At 38.1% G+C, this 19,465-nt stretch overlaps 1 protein-coding gene across 2 annotated transcripts; it reads left to right on the top strand.

Annotated features, from left to right (window-relative positions):
- The first annotated feature begins 238 nt into the window (after positions 1-238).
- PRL (prolactin) lies at positions 239-15,578 on the top strand. 2 transcript variants are annotated; one of them, XM_007973568.3, is made up of 6 exons: positions 239-315; positions 5,965-6,089; positions 8,463-8,638; positions 10,280-10,387; positions 12,586-12,765; positions 15,230-15,578. In XM_007973568.3, the coding sequence occupies exons 2-6, from the start codon at positions 6,062-6,064 to the stop codon at positions 15,419-15,421; spliced, it is 684 nt and encodes a 227-aa protein (XP_007971759.1). In that variant the 5' UTR covers positions 239-315; positions 5,965-6,061; the 3' UTR covers positions 15,422-15,578. The 2 variants fall into 2 exon arrangements, with proteins under 2 accessions (XP_007971759.1, XP_007971757.1); XM_007973566.3 differs by lacking the exon at positions 239-315 and having other exon boundaries at positions 5,976-6,089; positions 8,460-8,638.
- The last annotated feature ends 3,887 nt before the right edge of the window (positions 15,579-19,465 follow it).

The raw sequence follows: 19,465 nt of genomic DNA, 5'->3' as shown, positions 1-19,465 counted from the left end.
GACAGTCATAAACATCTTCACACATTGCCAAATGTCTCTGGGAGGCAAAATCACCACCTAAGTGCTTGACCTTTGAAAACCACTCTTTTAGATTGATGGGGTTCAGAACACACTATCCCAAAATATGGCATCTTGGCATTTCAGAAAACAGCAGAAACAGGAAGTTCACTCTGTGAGCTTTTCCCGCCCTTCTCCCCTGAAGCAGGCCATAAAAGAATCCTCTGACGTTTCTATAAAGTAGGTCATAAGAACCTTCATTCCAGAAGTACCCTCAAAGACAGAGACACCCAGAAGAATCGGAACATACAGGCTTTGGTAAGTTCCCTATAGTATCTTAGATCATACTCCTTTTTGTACAATTATATTTCTACATGACTGTCCACTTTTTATCAACCTTAAGCATAAAAATACACATTTCTCTGTTTCTTTGGTTCTTCATTTCTGAAGGCTCTTTTTCATGTAAATTTATATTGAATAAATCTGTACGTTTTTATTTTGTTACTGTCTTTTGTTATAGGACTGTCAGGCATGAACCTATCTATGGGCAAGAAAAGGAATCTCTTCTCCCCTACAAGATATGTCACTTGTATATAAGCATTTAACTGGAATTTGCCATTTTTAGAGAAACTGAGTCATTTTCTTCTTTTAATAAGTAGATTTATCTTGATATACTTGATTTTATTCTGCCCCCTAATTGCATATTTTTGTGGCCTACATATCCTTTTTTTCTATTTTTTGTTAAATGGAAAGTCTTGTGTTTTGGGGGGGGATGTGTGTGTATGTGTATTTTCTTTTTCTGACAACTTAAAAGGTTTACGATCTGTTTTCCATTTTTGTAAGGGTTACAGTCAGAACTTGCATCGTCTGTTGAAATCGTAACTGATAAAAATCAGCTTGACTATATCTATTGATTCTCAGATATAAACCATTTTTAAAAATGAACATGTTCATACTTCCTTCCAATTTTGATAAGTGTATTTTTAGTTTCTTTTTAATCTTATTTTCCATTTATTTTATTAGAATTAGTGAGATCCATGAATCTGTGACCTGCCTTTCCCACAAGACTTCTTCATCACCTTGAACTTCTACATTCCCATATGTCATTTAAAAGCCTAGTATTATACATGTTTTAAGTACTGTTGGACAATAGAGCACTCCATAAAAGAATTAATTCTTAATTATATGTCCATTTTCTTCTAGATCAACTGTAATGGTAAGGAGCTTTCCTAAAAAATAATCCCTTTGGCTATACTGATAAGACATGAATGAATAAATAAGAAAAAAAAACTAAGCAGATATGTCACAGCTAAGATATTTTAGACAAATTCTAACAGAAAAATGTATTGGAGGATAAAGGGTATGTAGGTTGGATTTGAAGGGTAGCATTTTCTCTGAAGAGCCTGCTCTACTTTTCAATCTGAATCTTTCAATATAGGCAAAAAAATTGGCAGTGGAGGAAGTTAGGGGTGATAGTGTGTCAGCACATGCATGGCCCTAAGCGTTGTTACAATATCAAAATACTTCTCAGCACAGACTCAACTCCCTGACTTCCCAAGTGCTCTGATTCCTCTAGACTCCCCCAGCCCCTCACATAGGTCAACCCCTACAGTCTCACCACTATGAAACAATAAAAAAAATTAATGCCTATCATTTCAGGGGGCCTCAGGCACCCTGATCTATTGCTATCGCTTTCTGTTCTATTTGATGGTGTCTGTGCTAATTAGAATTTTAAATTATAAAATTTAAAATTATCCCTGGAAGTAAGCATGGCTGAGAGTCCCATTTCCTATTAGATAATAATAAGAGATGATTAACAGATAGACAGGTGATAGATAGATAGATAGATAGACTAGTTGATCCCTAGCTAGAAGTAGGCATGCTTCAGCTCTACTTTCCATCAGATAAGAAATGTGTGTGCCTGTGCACATACACATAATATTGAAGTGTGAGGAACCTTTCACAAGGAAAGTTATCCACCTCACTTCTGATTAGCATACAGCTAAATATTTAATTATTTTGCCTAAAAAAAAAAAAAAAAACATAACTCTCAAAGAGTGAGATTTACATTTGTGAAGTCTCCAGACACATCATCCTTAAATCTGGCATTATTTTATATCAGGCATTAAAATTTGTCCCAAGGCAGACATGATTCAGAACAAGCATGTGACATATAATTCATAGAGATCTCATAGAACTAGACCAGATGATACGAATAGTATAGCAGTAATTAAAAGAAAAAAATAAGAATTATAGGGGAAATTTCCAAATGCTTCCACTGTGGTTTTCTTATTTAAGGAGTAAATGCCCTCAAGGAACTGACAACAGATTAAGAACTTGCATTCTGGGGTCGCTAAGGGAAACTGATGATCTCCAAAGCCCTAGCAAAAACAAACACTGAACAGGAACACTTCCAAAAGAAAACAAAAGCATGTCTTATTATTGTTAAAAGAAAAAACTTTAGAAAAACTGATTTTAGCAGAGTTTAAATGAGCAAAGAGACAATTAATGAATGAGGCAGCACCCTAAGTGAGTAATGGTTTAGAGAGCTCCTCCCTGCAAAGTGGGCGGGCAGTATTTACAGACAGAAAAATAAAATGACAAACAGAAATAGTGTCATTGATTACAGCTCCTCCTTTGCCCTACTTGGACATGTCTGAGCAGTTTGTAGCCTGTAACTGGCTGAAAGCTCAGCTGCTAAGATTGTTGAAGACTCAGCTACTTGTTACAAGAATATCTTCTTAATTTAGGCTGCAGTTTGTTTACATACTAAGTTAGACTGCAGTTTACTGAAAATGGGGCAGCATTAGGCCAAATTCAATTCAACAATATGTATGAAGTTAATCTAAATAGTAGGATGTAATTAAGTCATTGCATTTTGCTTATTCTAAAAATAGTGCCATTCAAAAAAAACACTATTGATCTTTTCTCCAATGTGCCCTTTACATTGTCTAATATTTTATACTGAAAACAGCATACATACTATTTAATTTTTTAGTCCAAGCATTAGAAGATGACTATTCAGAATTTTTCAATTCGTAAACAATATACCTTTAATCATTTCATATTTCACTTTATTTAAGAAAATTCACTACTAATATAAATTGAAATATCTTTGTGATACATTTATTCTCAGGATTTTTTTAACTCTTAATTTCTTTCACTCTTTAATATCCCCTAGCGTATCTTGCAGTAGACACCTCTTAAGTTATGTGAAGACATTTTTTTGTTGTTTTTTTTGAGATGGAGTCTCACTCTGTGGCCCACGGTGGAGTGCAGTGGTACGATCATGGCTCACTGCAACCTCCGCCTCCTGGGTTCAAGCGATTCTCCTGCTCAGTCTCCTGAGTAACTGGGACTAGTCAGTGGGTGCCCGCCACCACGCCCAGCTGATTTTTGTATTTTTAGTAGATACGGGGTTTCACCATATTGGTCAGACTGGTGTCTAACTCCTGATCTCTTAATCTGCCTGCCTCAGCCTCCCAAAGTGCTAGGATTACAGGCGTGAGCCACCGCACCCGGCCTGCGAAAGATTTTAAATATACTTTGCTTCATACATGACAGAAGAAAAAACAAAATTATTCCAAACTTAAAAACAGATAAACAGAAGAAAACACAAACTTTGTTCCAAATTAGGAATAAAAACCAACCTGATGTTACTTAATGTTAAATATTAGAGTTCTTTAGAAAAGATGGCAAACTTGTTTATTAGTTTCAGGTACTAAACATAGTATGGGAATTTTAGCATCATTTGAGCTATTTACTCAGCTACTTGACATAAATCAATCATCAGCCCCCAGTTTCATCACAAGACCTCAGACCAAAAATGGCAAACAAAGTTTTGTAAAGTTTTAAAACATACAACCCGATTCTTACTGAACTTCTTTATTGCTCTAAATTAAGGGCACAGTTTGATAAAGAGAAAGGCTGACAAATAAGCACACATAAAAATTAAGGTGAAAAGGGATAACATGCACAGCAGTTAGAAGAATAGGACAACTATGATTTTTGCATAAAATATGTCTTTGCATTATTTATATATTGCAATATTCCATTCACAGGAAATGTGGGGCTGTGGAGCAGCAAGGAAACACACAATAAATTTTACAGAGAAACACGTACCTCTTTGCAGTCAAATAAATCGACTGACTGCCACTGAATAAACACAGCTTAGGTTTTCTTAGATTGCTCTTATCCTGGCTATCTACAAATGTTGCAACACCTTTACATTTTAAGATTAAGTTGTCATTGTCAGTTCTTGTAACAGATTTTCTTACTCTTAAGTTTACGGGAGAGGAGGAGAATACGGGATCATGTAAATTTCTCTGCCACACAGCTCCGCTCTCTTAATAATTCAGACTTTCGCCATCCAGGGAAAAAATGAATACCTAATGTGAATATATGGAATCCTGACCCAGCTTTCAGATTGAGAGAGTCTATGAATCATCACATTTGATGTTTATGATTCAAAATGCAGGATTGCCTTAAACTAAGGCAATTAGGAAGATAGTTTTTCAGAGACGTTAGTCTTCGTTAAGATTTCTAGGTCCCCATAAGAGCACTTAGTCAGATAATTGCTAAAGCACATATGTGGCTCTAGGAACTATGGAAAAAGTAAATGCCATAGGAAGATTATTTTTTAAATTACCTCATTCATCAGTCTATTGTAAGAGACAGCAAATTTGAAACTAAAGGTCACAGGCTGCTTTAGATGCATGGACTTAAAAATTAGAGAAAGTCATCAATAAAACTTAGTTCTTATTCATTATAATCATTTCATTTAGGAAATTTTCAAAAGGTGAATGGAATTTTTAAGCCCATGAAAGATGAATTTTAGTCACCTTAACCCCGGAGTGGCTCAGGGTCAGAGAAGGTAGAGAGATCATAAGTTAATAACAGCTTACACACTCCTATCCTTGAAAAGAGTGGAAATTACTGGCTAGAATTTCAGTTTATTACATGGTATAGCAGGATGATGGGTGTAAGTGTGTCTGTGTGTGTGTGCGCGTGCACACACGTGTGTTTGCCCTGGAAAACTACTGTATCACTTCCCCAAAATAAACTCTTAAATCAGGGGTTATAGCTTGTTTGTCTTAGAAGTGGGTCCACAGGATGTTTACAAGAGAATTCATTTCCCAGCCTTCCTCACATGACTCCTGATTTTCCGTGAAGTAATAATTGTTCCTTCATTTAACTCAACTGTAGAATTATTAGGTTAGTGTGAAAGTGATTGCAGTTTTTACCATTTAAAAGTAAAGCCCAAAACCGCAATTACTTTTGCACTGAACTACTTATTTCATATTCTTGACCTTTAGTCTCTCTAGGCTCCTGTTTCTTCATCTGTAAACTGGAGAGAATAATACCACTTAACACATATGTTAAAATCAAAAGAAATAAACAGATGAAGATGTACATTGAAAGTACCATACAGATATGCTATTTTTAAAAAGACAAAATGTATTTTTAAAAAGACAAAATGTAAAAAGAAACAAAATGAGGGAAATTTAATGACAGTGTAACAGGAGACTGAAAATTCTGATTTCTCAATCCTTATTCTATATCTCTTGGTATTTAGTGTAAAAATGTTTAAATCTTTACCTAGCGATCTTGAGGAAGAAACTTGATAACTGATAATACATGAGACTGTTACTTAAGTGAAATATAATTCTATATATTCAACAAACTGTAGAGAAATAAGATAAATTTTAAAGTAAATGACTTCTGTAGTTTTATAGATCCTCCAAACCAAACTAGTCTCAGATCTCACCTTCATCATTTCCCTCATTTCCTTTTGGCCTAATTAATCAAAATCCTTCCTAGAATGTTCATTTCTGACCAAATGTCTTCCTGAATATGAATAAGAAATAAAATACCATTTGATGTTTGAAATTATGGGGGTAATCTCAATGACGGAAATAGATGACCAGGAAAAGAGAAACGAATGCCTGATTCATTATATTCATGAAGATGTCAAAGGTTTATAAAGCCAATATCTGGGAGAGAGAAAACCGTAAGACTTCCGGATCTCCTCTGGTGAAGTGCGTTTCCCACAACGATCACCAACATGAACATCAAAGGATCGCCATGGAAAGGTATGTGTGACAACTCACTGGGTTGTTGGTTGTATCAACACTCCTGTGGGGGGGATTAATGTGAAATTTTAACTAATAAGAGGTTGCAGGTTTACAATGTTTAGAAGTGCAATCTAATGATTGCTCTAGGAAGCAATTATACAAGCGCACCATAGAACAGAACAATGGTTCTCAAACAGGGAAATCCTCTCTTCTCCCAGAGGCATTTGGCAACGATAGGAGGTGTTTTGGGTTGTCTTAACTGAGGTGGGGAAGTGAGGGAAAAGTGCTATTGGTATCTAATGGATAGAGATCAGGGATGCTACTAAACATCCTTCAATGCACGGGACAGCCCCCAGAACAAGAAATTATTCAACTCAAAATGCCAATAATATCAAGATTGAGAAACTCTGGACTAGAATAAGACTCAAAGAGTCTATGGGTCCAATTTGCCACAACTCTCAAAGGGACAAAGTAACATTTTCTGGTTATCAGGCCTCTAATGTGGATTGGCCAACTCAAATCAACCTGATGAAACTTTCAATTGTGAAGCCATAAAACAGGCACTAATAGCAGAATTGTCTTTTCTATTCTTTGTCAATTTGGTTCAAGCCAAATGACATTTCAAAAGGAAAAACAGGTTACCTAGTAATAACTAATCACCTTTACTTTCTTGGTTGACATTTGCAAGGAAAATAAATTAGTAACAACCATAAAATTTGTTTCTAGTGAAATGAAGAACAAAAACATGTGTCTATTTTATCTCATCTTGGGCTTTAAAAATCCCTTCCATGCTAAATGTGCAGATAAATGTACTCAGAGATACAGAACATCTATCCAGTTGTGAATTTCCTAGACCTGTTATTCCAATTTCTCTATCCACAAAGCACATTTTATTTACACATACAGATAAAATATACATTTGGTTTCATCATATGATTATAGTTTGCATAAAATAAACTTTTTGGAAGCATCATGTTTTTGAAAAATTAAAAGTCTGTAATAGGAATCATCTCAAACAAAAATTTTATTTTACAACTAAAAGGTCACTTCCTACACTAAACAATTTTTTAGGTATTTTTAAGTGTTTAGGTTTAGGTACTCTTTCACAAACTAATCTTTAGCATTTGCCTAGTTTTATCTTGGACATTTCCGATTGCATTTATTAAAGGTTTCGAAGGACTTAAGTTTTGTGATAAACACGGTTTTATATTGGGCATTCTTTTGGGGTAGTGTCACTGAAGTTAACAAGTGATTTACATTTGGTAGCTATATATCATTTCTTTCCTTTTGAAAGTATAAGTTATTGATATGTTACAGGACTGTAACTGTCCATTTGCTGAGATAGCAAATTGATGACAAAGCTTTGAAAACCTTCGACAATGATCAGAGTGTTTTGTAATTAGAGCAGGAAAAGTGGATAAAATCAAGCTTTCTGGGGCCTCTGTTGTGATGCAATCAATCAAAGGCAAAGAACTTGTTCTTTATAAGCGATGGCAACAACCTGCGTAAACTGAGCCATCACAACTACTCATGCGGCCCCCTTTACACAGATGCAGACTGAGAGCCCACAGGTGTACGCGATGTGACAAGACGATGTGCAAAGACCACAGTATTGGCATCATGCCTCTCTCACCCACTAATAATACGACTTGGGGAAAAATCACTTAACTTCCCTAAGCCATCTGTTTCATCAATATAATTTGATGATAATTACAAAGGCCCAATGTATCTCACAAGGTTATTATGAAGCTCAAATATAGAAAACAAATTTAATGCTTTTGGCAAAGTGTCAAACAAATGCATGGGATTATTATGGTGAGTTAGCAGATCTAAGCTACAGCATTATTTTTATGTCAGAATTCTCTTCATACTCAGTATTAGCAATCAAACAATCATGTGTTTATTCTTATCAGGCAGGATGATAAATCGAAAGGATCAACTGTACTGTTTTTGTTATATCAGTGTCTAAAATGTAAATTATCAGACACACCTAATTAAAAAAAAATTACAAACTCCTGGACAGCCTGACTGCTAAAAACCTGCAGAAACTCCCAAGACATTAAACTATCTTAAGAGAATGACCTGAGCACCCTAGCTCAGAATTAATTTAAGCTCTAAATATTTGCAAAGTATAGAAGCACTTCTGGGAACCATACAAAAATGCAAGAAGTAACCCACTTCTCAAACTATATATCTGTGCAAACACAATTATATATATATCTACATTTACACAGTGGAAGGCATTGGTTCTTCCCCCATCCCGGCCATTACAGTACCAAATCAGGCAGCTGAGGGCAGTGGGGAGCAATAAGGCTTTCCTCGGCAGGATTTCTTTTGAGAACCTCCGTGGAATAGATCATCTCAGAGTAGTTCGCATTCTTATTTAAGCAGGGTCCCTCCTGCTGCTGCTGGTGTCAAACCTGCTCCTGTGCCAGAACGTGGCTCCCTTGCCTGTCTGTCCTGGTGGGGCTGCCAGATGCCAGGTGACCCTTCGAGACCTGTTTGACCGCGCAGTCGTCCTGTCCCACTACATCCATAACCTCTCCTCAGAAATGTTCAGCGAATTCGTAAGTACCATGCTTCTGGCTTCCTCCCTGAAGGAGACTTCCCATGATCTATTGGGCTCTACTACATGTTAACCTAGAAAACCTCCCAAGCCAAATTTCAAATGTTACACTTTAACATGTGAAAGAAGACACCAGCTCATACGATGTGGAACAAGAAGAAAGGGACAGTGCCATGAAATCACAAAGATTCTCAAAGAATGTAATGACTTTTAAATTTTTTCTTTAATTCACTTTATTTTTAAAAAATAAACAAAATTTAAACACCTGACCTAAAGCATGCTTAGCTGGGGCTGAGGAGAAGGAAGAGTGTTGATTTCTTATTCTTGAATGTAGGGGTCCGACTCCACAGGCATTCTTCACTTAGCACAGAATAGATATCCAATAACGAAGAATTGCACTGCAGTGAATTGGGTGGATTGAATAGAATTAAACTGAGCTGAATCCATGCTGGGGAAAATAAACAATTGATAACTTTTCAAAAACCCCAAAATGCTAGAAATCATTTTTCTGGGATTTTCAGTGTATGGGTTTATAATTACAATAAAGGGCTAGTTTAGAATTGGAAACCAGTGCTTTTTTCTTTCTTTTTCTCCCTTCCTTCCTTCCCTCATTCCTTCCTTCCTCCCTTCTCTTCCCCTTCCTTCCTTCCCTCCCTCCTTAGTTCCTTCCCTCCTTCCTTCCTTTTTCCCTCCCTTCCTTCCTTCCTTCCCCCGTTTCTTTTCTTTTTCAGAAATATGTACTCTATTTCTGAATAACCTATTTCGGAAATCATAGGTTAACTCTTCTAGGTCAATCAAGGAGCAGACAATAGATTACTGCTTTAATAAATCAGGGACCTCCATAGAGAATAAATGTACATTTATAAAATTATTTTTACTCTCTGATTTCTCTTTCATCCTCCATTTTTGACTGGCCATCTTTTGTCTTCCAAATCTTCCTAGTAATTCCTTTGGACTTTTATAAGTTTTGCTAAAGACTAGTCTTTCCTGTCAATTTGTTAGCTCATTTTTTTATTCTGCTCTTATCCTCAGTCCATTGTTTATATTTCCTAAAATTGTGTGCCCTGTGTTTGACTTATTTTGTCATAATAAAAAAAAGTTGTATTCCATGTCGATCGTGAACTTAGTAAGGTACAGGTGTGTGGACTCTGAGACACTTTTTAGAGAAAAGTTATAATTTTATAATGCCTATTAAGAGAAGTCTATCAGTTTGGGCCCACAGTAAATAAGAGATTAAATGAACACATGTAAATACATTTGCACTATGGCATTTGGCTCAAATGCTGAAGAAAGATGATTCTCAATACAAAATGTATTGTTTCATATTTTTGGTATCTTTAGCATTTGCTTTCCAAATAGTAACTTGTGTGACTTGTGTGAATGGTAAAAGTAAACAACAAGAGAATTGCAAAGAAGGGAAAAGATTGAGATTTATGAAAACTAGATGAAAAAATGAGTTTACAGAGATAATGGGGGGAAGTAGGCAAAAGGGTTACTTTCTTAATTCTTTGGTTTTCATTTTTATGTAGCTCTAATTTTTAAAAATTACACATCTGTCAAATGTATTAGTATTCTGGCAATGGATTCATTTATTCAATGCCCAAACAACCCCAACTAATTGAATTTGTCTCATCATTTCCAGGATAAACGGTATACCCATGGCCGGGGGTTCATTACCAGGGCAATCAACAGCTGCCACACTTCTTCCCTTCCCACCCCCGAAGACAAGGAGCAAGCCCAACAGATCAATGTGAGTCCTTCATCCAGGCTTTGCACCAAAACAACCAAGGCAGTACACCGTATTATCATGGTGATAGGTTATTAGAGGTGCTGTAATACAGTAGTAATTGTACATGCAGAGAAAAATATAGGGAGAATAAGCAATTGACAAATTACATTATGTAGCTGATGAAATATGAGTCAAATCAAATGCTAAGTAAAGATGGTAGTGGCAATCTAAATAGCAGATCCGTACATTGTCCTTGCAGATAACATTATTTTAACCAATGCCTTGTCGCTAGGATTGTATATATACTATATGAAAGTTTGAACTGAATTCGACTTCTGTGGGTAAATATACATTTATGCATATGTAAGAAAAACAAATGCAGTTTTATTTATTACATGTTACTCGTGACTCCTACATCAACAGCATGTTACATTACTGACCCCTGCACTATTGGAGCCATCTCTTCTGGACTTTCAAGACTCTACTCTGGTTCTATTTCTGCTTCTCTGACACCTACTTTTTCATTCTTCACTGACTCTTCTGCCCTCTCTTACTTCTTAGTTAAAAGTTACCAGTCCCCTCACAAAAAAAAACAGATCCTGTAAAACATAATATTTTGCTTTTCACAGCTACAACAATTGCCACTGTTCTGATGACTACCAAGTCTGTGTATCAGCCCCAATCATGTATCTCAGCTTCAATCTTCTGTTGCTGTAATTTCTCTCTTTTTGTTGTCTACCATAATCACAGCCTTAACGTGATTTAAAACAAACATCTTTATATATATGCCCCCTACAAATTCAACGTATTCTCCATTTACAATTATAGGAATGGCACCAATATTTCTGTCTGCTATGTTCATTAATAATAATTATGATAATAAGAGAAGGAGGAGAAAGAGAAAGGGGAGAAGGAGGAGGAAGAGGAAATATTTATTGAGATCTACAGGTTGAGCTGTCACTAATCAGAAATCCCAAATACTCCAGAATCCTAAGTTTTTTGAGCACCTACATGATGCTAAAAAAACAAAATGCTCATTGGAGTATTTCAGATTTCAGATTTTTTAATTAGGAATGCTCAAATTATACTACATTGCCAGGCACTTTATGGGCATTACTGTATTTAATCCTCATAAAAATCCTATAACATGAGGTACTGTTATTACACTTACTGAGATAAGGAAACTGAGGCTCAGAAAGGCTATGGAATTTGTACCAGTCACATGGCAAATAAGCAGTGAGCCTGGACTTCATTCAGTTCAAAACCCTTACTCTTAATCATTGTGTTGCAATGCTCCCAGAAAAACTACACTGACACTCACTTTATGGCCTGTACCTCTTTATAGCTCCTTTCTTTCATATCCTCGTACATGTTTCCATTGCAATGTCCATTTATTTCTTCTTTATTCTTTTTGTTACCACTAGACTAGTTCACGTACTTCTACAAAGTAAGCATTTTACATCAGAGATAATCAGCTACTTGGAGTCTCCTACACGATCTGGGTAGTAAGCAAAAACTAGGCAGCCAGAACGCCATTGTGAATTCCATGGTTATTCCAGATAACATTGGTTCCATCTTACTTGCCTGCATAAGCCGAGAGAACAGACTGCTCTGCCAGCAGCATGGGGCAGGGGTTGTATAGATCAAGGAAAGCATGTTGATGAATTCCATGTCATCTTCATTGTCTCTTCGTTCTAAGATCCCCAAATAAAACTACAAATCAAAAATTATGAATAGTTCGATGAACAATTTGATTCATTAGTATAAATGAATGCTTGGATGAGAGTGATTTGGGCCCCTTGACATGGACCCCAGTGGAATCTATTTCTCACAAGTCAGATACTCTGGGCACCTACTGAATTCCGGCAAAACTTTAGTTTCTCCCCAGGGACAAGCAAATCGATCAAATACAAAAGATCTTGCTAAGTGGACAGATGGTAGAATTTCAGAGGAAAAACAAAATTCTTCATTTTGTCAATTAGAACACTTATTAGAAAAAGTGGTTATTGAAATAAGCCAGACTTTTTTTTAATTTTAGCAAAGTTTAGGCCAATAGTTTAAATTTTACATTTCTACAACTTCTATCACCTAAAGAAAAATATACCTACACATAGGAATAAAAAGATATTTTCGTCCAGCCTCTCTAAGCAAAAATCACATGTAACTAACCCCATTGTACTTTACCTATTTTAATGCAATTGTTCTATATGGTTTCGTAGCAAAAAGACTTTCTGAGCCTGATAGTCAGCATATTGCGATCCTGGAATGAGCCCCTGTATCATCTAGTCGCGGAAGTACGTGGTATGCAAGAAGCCCCGGAGGCTATCCTATCCAAAGCCGTAGAGATTGAGGAGCAAACCAAACGGCTTCTAGAGGGCATGGAGCTGATAGTCAGCCAGGTGAGTAGCCTCCTGGTGCTTCTTTGTTTTTCTCACTAATATAAGCGGTGGTGACCTCTGTGATGAGAAATATTGCCCTTTGAAAGAAGAAAATTTCGGCATTCCATATTCTAGACCGCTATTAAATAAAGCAAGAGCCTAGTCATTCATAGTCATAGATTCTAATGTAAATGAATCTTAGAATGCTATTTGACAGATGTCACTTTCCCTACTCTATATGCAAAACCACAAAAGACTTGCCCCTTCCTGAGGACAGGAAGTTAAGTGTTTTCAAGGGAGAGAAAACTAGAGAATAGAATCTGCAAGATACATGTTTTCTGCAGAGTATCCCAGGACACCCACTATTGAAAATTCTGGTCAGATGCTTTCTCTTTTCTCCCCTTACCAGAGGATGAGAGTGGGAAGGGAGAAAGAAGAAAACCAAAATCAGATTAGATGGGCCCTCAGCCACTCACCCCATCTGCTGCACAGACTTGTCAGGGAGGAGCAGATATTAACATGACAAGACAATGACATCAGTGCACACAGGTTGCATTGATTTCAGGGGATCCCACAAGCACTAGATGGCAGGGAGTCACAAAAGAAGGGGATATATCTTTTCTGGAATGTCTTTGTTTTGTAATTTATAGAAAGTTGCCTCATTCTAAATTTTGCTTTTTCTTGGGACTCCAAAATCAAAACTCAGGTCATTGTACTTAGTCTCCCCCAAATAATCTGTCATATTTAGATTGTGTTAGTATTTGCAATAGATATCTCCATTCAGATGGGATAATTTCAACATTAGTGAGATAATACCTAAACAGCTTCTGAGGTTTTCAGGGATAATGTACCATCTAAAGAAAAATATATGATTATAGGAATAATAACAGGAACAATTTTGTATTTCTCCTTTTGTGTACTAAGTACATGTTATCATGTATCATTTTTGTTATTTTCATGGGAGAAAAATATGTCCAAAACAAACACAAAGTACATATTAACCTTGGAATGTATGATTACTGTAAACCTAATTTCTGAGGTCACTAATTTGTTCTATAGTACTCCATTTTCTGTTCTTTTTTCTCTACCACTTATTTATTTATTCTTGTTCATATCATTATCCCTTACACAGTAAATTTTGTCTTAGGGCTCAAGTACCAAAAATTAAAAATAAAAACGTAAAGCCAGTCAATGAAGACACACACACACACACAGGCGTGCACACACACACACACTTTAAATTCCAATAGGGAATCCCAGATTTGAAAAATATTCTCACTCTGTAGAAAAAGGTTTAGTAGATCCGTGTCTACATGCAGATTTATACCTAATAGCTCTCCAAACTAGCTGACATCCCTAAAGTTGCTAAAATGGTTACTTGGTCTCTAAGAACTCTGGGCTTTCCTGGTTTGCAAAGGCTTATAGAGTGTGAAGAAACATAGCATGCCCTCTGTTGTGCTGTTCAGCCTCCTTTTGTTATCACAGCCATGCCCCCAACCCTACCACACAGCCCTCACCACTGAAGGGTTGCTGCCGGCAACCCCCCGACCTTTTGGTTTTTTTAGACAAGATCTCACTATGTCACCCATGCTGGGGTGCAGTGGCGTGATCACTGCAATCTCTGTCTCCCGGGTTCAAGCGATCCTCATGCCTCAGCCTCCCAAGTAGCTGGAACAACAGGCGTGCACCAATAGGCCTCGCTAATTTTTGTGGGTTTTTTTGTAGAGATGGGGTTTCACCATGTTGGCCAGGCTGGTCTTGAACTCCTGACCTCAAGCCTCCCAAAGTACGTGAACCAGTGTAAGCCACCCTGCCCGGCCTGTACCCCTTTCTTGTAGGTGCTTTTCCCAGCACCTCCCAGCCCAGGGACCTCAAAAGAAAGCAATTGTTTCCCCTAGAAATTTGAGGAAATGAAAATCTCCTGACTGCTAAGCAGCTTTTCTTAGTCATGGTCATCACTAAATTATCTGTACCCCAAAGCATCAAGTACAAGTACAATCTTCATCTTGTTTAAGTTTTTGGAACATACACTAGATAGGGAATAGATTGAGTTCAAAGCAGGAAGAAAATAAAGGATGTCAGGAAGAATAAAGCACAAAGGATACATCAGGGACAAGACTGGGGAAATGGGGAAATGAAATAGTTCCTCGAGTGAGAGCACCGAAGCGAGCTACTCCATTGTCTCTTGGTCAAATCTATGTCGATATTTACATAGTACCTTTCCGGTTCTTCATCTGTCTACTCCTGCAAAAACATACTTCATCTGTGATCACATAGATGTCAGAAAACCTAAACGTGTATTCTGCTTCTAGTTTTTAGATGAATAGGTTCCTGATACACTGGCCCAGATATACAAAAATCATTGCCTTTGTCTAAAACTTTACGTTCATTTCTCATTCTCAATTCTTAATCCAACAGTTAGAAAGAACAAGGACATACAAATGCTAATAATATGAAGAATAAGTCACTGTTTTTTTGTGATTAGGTTCATCCTGAAACCAAAGAAAATGAGATCTACCCTGTCTGGACGGGACTTCCATCCCTGCAGATGGCTGATGAAGAGTCTCGCCTTTCTGCTTATTATAACCTGCTCCACTGCCTGCGCAGGGATTCACATAAGATCGACAATTATCTCAAGCTCCTGAAGTGCCGAATCATCCACAACAACAACTGCTAAAGCCCACATCCATTTCATCTATTTCTGAGAAGGTCCTTAATGATCCATCCCATTGCAAGCTTCTTTTAGTTTTCTCTCTTTTGAATGCATGCTTGGGTGTAACAGGTCTTCTCTTAAAAAATAAAAACTGACTCCTTAGAGACATCAAAATCTAAAATGCCGATTTGTCAAAGTTTCTTCTCTCCTTTTAATAGAAAATCCAAAGAAAATCTATCACTCCCATTGAGAAGTTCTTATCAGAATGTGTCACAGAAAACAGAAGCCAGCCTTGCACATAAGACAATTAACAGCTTACTTTAAAATCACAGTAGATTACCGTGGGTCAAGTGATTAGAATCTTAGATTATTAATCATGCAGTCATTCTACAAAGAAGATTGAATTCTCGGGGTTCTTTATGAAAGCAGGCATGTTCTGTGAGTTCACTTTCAGTGTTATGACAGACAGTATAACTACTGTGCAACTGCAGTGCCTCCAAATAGCATGAAGTTTACTGAGCAGTCTAAAAACTGTTCGGATATGAGCATGACATAGCTTTCTCTTTTTCTAATAGCTGTATTCAATCATTCTCTACTAAATTCCCATCTCTTTCGCATTATCTTACACACATTTTATGTTCTAGCAATTCTGGGTATAACAAGTCCAGTCCAGTCAGGTTTCAACTCCTTATTATTTATTTATTTGTTTATTTATTTACTTACTTATTTTTATTTTTTTAGACAGAGTCTCACTCTGTCCCCCAGGCTGGAGTGCAGTGACGTGATCTCCACTCACTGCAAGCTCCGCCTCCTGGGTTCACGCCATTCTCCTGACTCAGCCTCCCAAGTAGCTGGGACTACAGGCGCCCACCACTATGCCCAGCTAATTTTTTAGCTGTGCCCTGTCCCCAGAAGTGGAGTCTACAGAGACTGGCAGGCCTCCTTGAGCTGCTGTGAGCTCCACCCAGTTCGATCTTCCCAGGGCTTTGTTCACCTACTTAAGCCTCAGCAATGGCGGGCGCCCCTCCCCCAGCCTCGCTGCTGCCTTGCCGGTAGATCACAGACTGCTGTGCTAGCAATGAGGAAGGCTCGGTGGGCTGTGCTAGCAATGAGGAAGGCTCCGTGGGCGTGGGACCCTCCCGGCCAGGTGTGGGATATAATCTCCTGGTGTGCCCCTTTGCTTAAAGCGCAGTATTGGGGTGGGAGTTACCTGATTTTCCAGGTGTTGTGTGTCTCAGTTCCCCTGGCTAGGAAAAGGGATTCCCTTCCCCCTTGCGCTTCCCAGGTGAGGCGATGCCTCGCCCTGCTTCAGCTCTCGCTGGTCGGGCTGCAACAGCTGACCAGCACCGATTGTCCGGTACTCCCCGGTGAGATGAACCCAGTACCTCAGTTGATAATGCAGAAATCCCCTGTCTTCTGTGTTCCTCGCGCTGGGAGCTGGAGACTGGAGCTGTTCCTATTCGGCCATCTTGCTCCGCCCCCCCTAATTTTTTGTATTTTTTAGTAGAAATGGGGTTTCACTATGTTAGCCAGGATGGTCTTGATCTCTTGACCTCGTGATTCACCCACCTTGGCCTCCCAGAGTGCTGGGATTACAGGCGTGAGCCACCGTGCTCTATATTTAAATTATTTAATGCTTTTCTCTCCCACTGTGATGGATTAAAGGACCTAACAGAGAAAGCAGATGTGGTCAGTTCCTGCAACTTTTCTTCCCCCTCTCTCTTCTGGATTCCTTTACCTGTGTTGGAATGGGATAGAGGATTAGGAGAGATGAAAAAGTTCAAACATCACTGACTTAGTACTATTGTGCCCTTCCCCTTGTTGACGGGGACTGACCTTGGATTTTCTCTGAGTAGTGGGTGTCTTTCTAGTGGAGTTGATTTGTAATTTCCAAGATACCAACTAGTAGGGACACCACACAGTATAGTTTCTTTCCCAGGGGAAATGCTCTGGCTTGATTCTCCTATTCACCCCATAGCTCTGCCATCTGTAGCATTCTCCACGGCCTCTGCTATTGTTCCCCTCATCCTGCAGGAACTCTGTTGAAGAAAACTGGCATGAGGTCAGCTATGTGTCAGCCACCCCACAGGAAACTCATGCATCATAACCTCTCCAAGCAATGGAGTAGCAATAGGACTAGGTCATGGTTGACTCCTTCCTGGGGTCTCTACCAGTTCCCTTCTCGCATTGACATAGACACAGAGTAGATCAGAAGTTGGATTCATTAGCAGACATTCACCTAAGGCATGAGATTCTAGTCTTTCCTTCTTTAAAACATAGTGAGTAATTATCTCTATCAGCAATTATCTTCACGAGTCGACCTCATGAACCTTCTCTACTAGGTCACTGAATTATAACACCCTCCTCAAGCACCTAATCTTCTATTTATTGAGTATGGAGGGAGGTGACTGGATGAGGGTCCCTAAGCTTGTTTAGTGACCTCTAAAGAACCTAAAATGAGGGCTAACCTCATTGCAAGTTCCCCTTAGAAGGCAGCGGTATTATCAGGCTGGTTTTGCAGCAGCTTCTGGGCTTTAGCAGGGATTTCTAGAAAACAGACAATGGAAAACATCACTTTCAACTTTCTGATAGACATTAAATAAAAAGGTGAGGGGGCAGAACAAAGGGGAAGGGAGAGAGAAGGGAGGAAAGGTAAGAAGAAGAAAAATGAACAAAAGACTTGGGTCTTTAAGACATTATTAGAATACTGCCCTTGGTGAAGACATAGATCTCCCTTAATTCTTACACCCTAAAAGTAAATATGACCTCATATACTCCTTTCACTTCCCTTTTCTTTCTTCCTTTCCTGAAACTCTAGTTTGTATTAGGAGCATTCTTTGCCCTTACCAATTTGAGTGGCTGTAACTCTAGAGACAAGCAGAATTTGGCACGCCTTCAGATCAGAATTCAAGGCAATTTTCCACCTCTCTTCAGAGAAAACTTTCCTGTGCTCATTGGAACATTACCCCAACCCCTCCACCTCCCAAAAATTATCTTTCCCCATAGCCAGGGTTGTTTTTATCGGAATCCTTCATGCCCCTGCTTCTAGCTGTGATGAACCAAACCTCTCAGAATACAACAGAATACTCTGCCCCAAACCAGTCCTATCAACCCCTCCCTTTCCTCCTAAATGCATGCAAAATGTCAGCTTGCTCATATTTCAGCCGCCTTCTTGCAAAAAGCAAAAGAGCACAGGAAAACCTGCATATACTTTATTTCTAAGTCATTTGTTGAAAACATCTAATCCTATTATATTACTCACTTAAGTTCTTTCTCTTCAGTTTCTAGCTATTTCCAACAGGTAGGGTGGGTTTTATCAGGGGTAAAATTTGGCAATAAAGGGACATGCAATTATAAGAAATATAAGGTAACCACTAACCATATGTGACTTCAAGTGCTCCTCCCTATTTAAGTGTTTATTCCAAGCACAAATTTAGAGCTCTGGTAAACCACTGAGGGGGTGATAGTAAAAGGCCTCGTCCTGTTTGGCTGTGACATATAAACTAAATACTGTAGTTTTCAGATAAGATTGAGCACAGTGATGGGTGTTCTGTACAGTCAGCAAAGGTAGCAGGAAGAGGATATTTGGGAAGAATATAACAATCACGTCTCTTCCAACTAGAGGGAATTTATTTTTTTCTTCTTTTGTGGATTTCCATGCAAGATTACATTTGATGAAATGGCCCTGCTATGGCAAGAAGAGCAGTGGTTAAAAAAAAACAAAAAGAAACACCAAAAACCTTTGAAAGGTATTGATCTCATAGATTAATAAATCACTCGTCATGGGTACTACAAGGTCTAACAGAGAAGTAAGAAAAATCTGTCTTCCCGGAGTTTGCTCTCAAGTTGTGGAGAAAGATGGTTATCTAAATGTGAAAATTACTATGCTACATGGTAGAGGAAATGGTATGATAGGTGATACTAAACAAAGTGCTACAGTGACTCAAAGAACAGCTGGGAGACATGGATGTGAGAACAAGGAAAGTTTTTTTTTTTTTTTTTTTTTTTTTTTTTTTTTTTTTGAGACAGTCTTGCTCTATCTCCCAGGCTAGAGTACAGTGATGTGAT

Source organism: Chlorocebus sabaeus, chromosome 17 (assembly GCF_047675955.1).
Source record: "Chlorocebus sabaeus isolate Y175 chromosome 17, mChlSab1.0.hap1, whole genome shotgun sequence".
In the NCBI taxonomy this organism is placed as follows: Eukaryota; Metazoa; Chordata; class Mammalia; order Primates; family Cercopithecidae; genus Chlorocebus; species Chlorocebus sabaeus.
The sequence above is the reverse complement of the archived record's forward strand: the minus strand, read 5'-3'. Positions and strand labels throughout refer to the sequence as shown.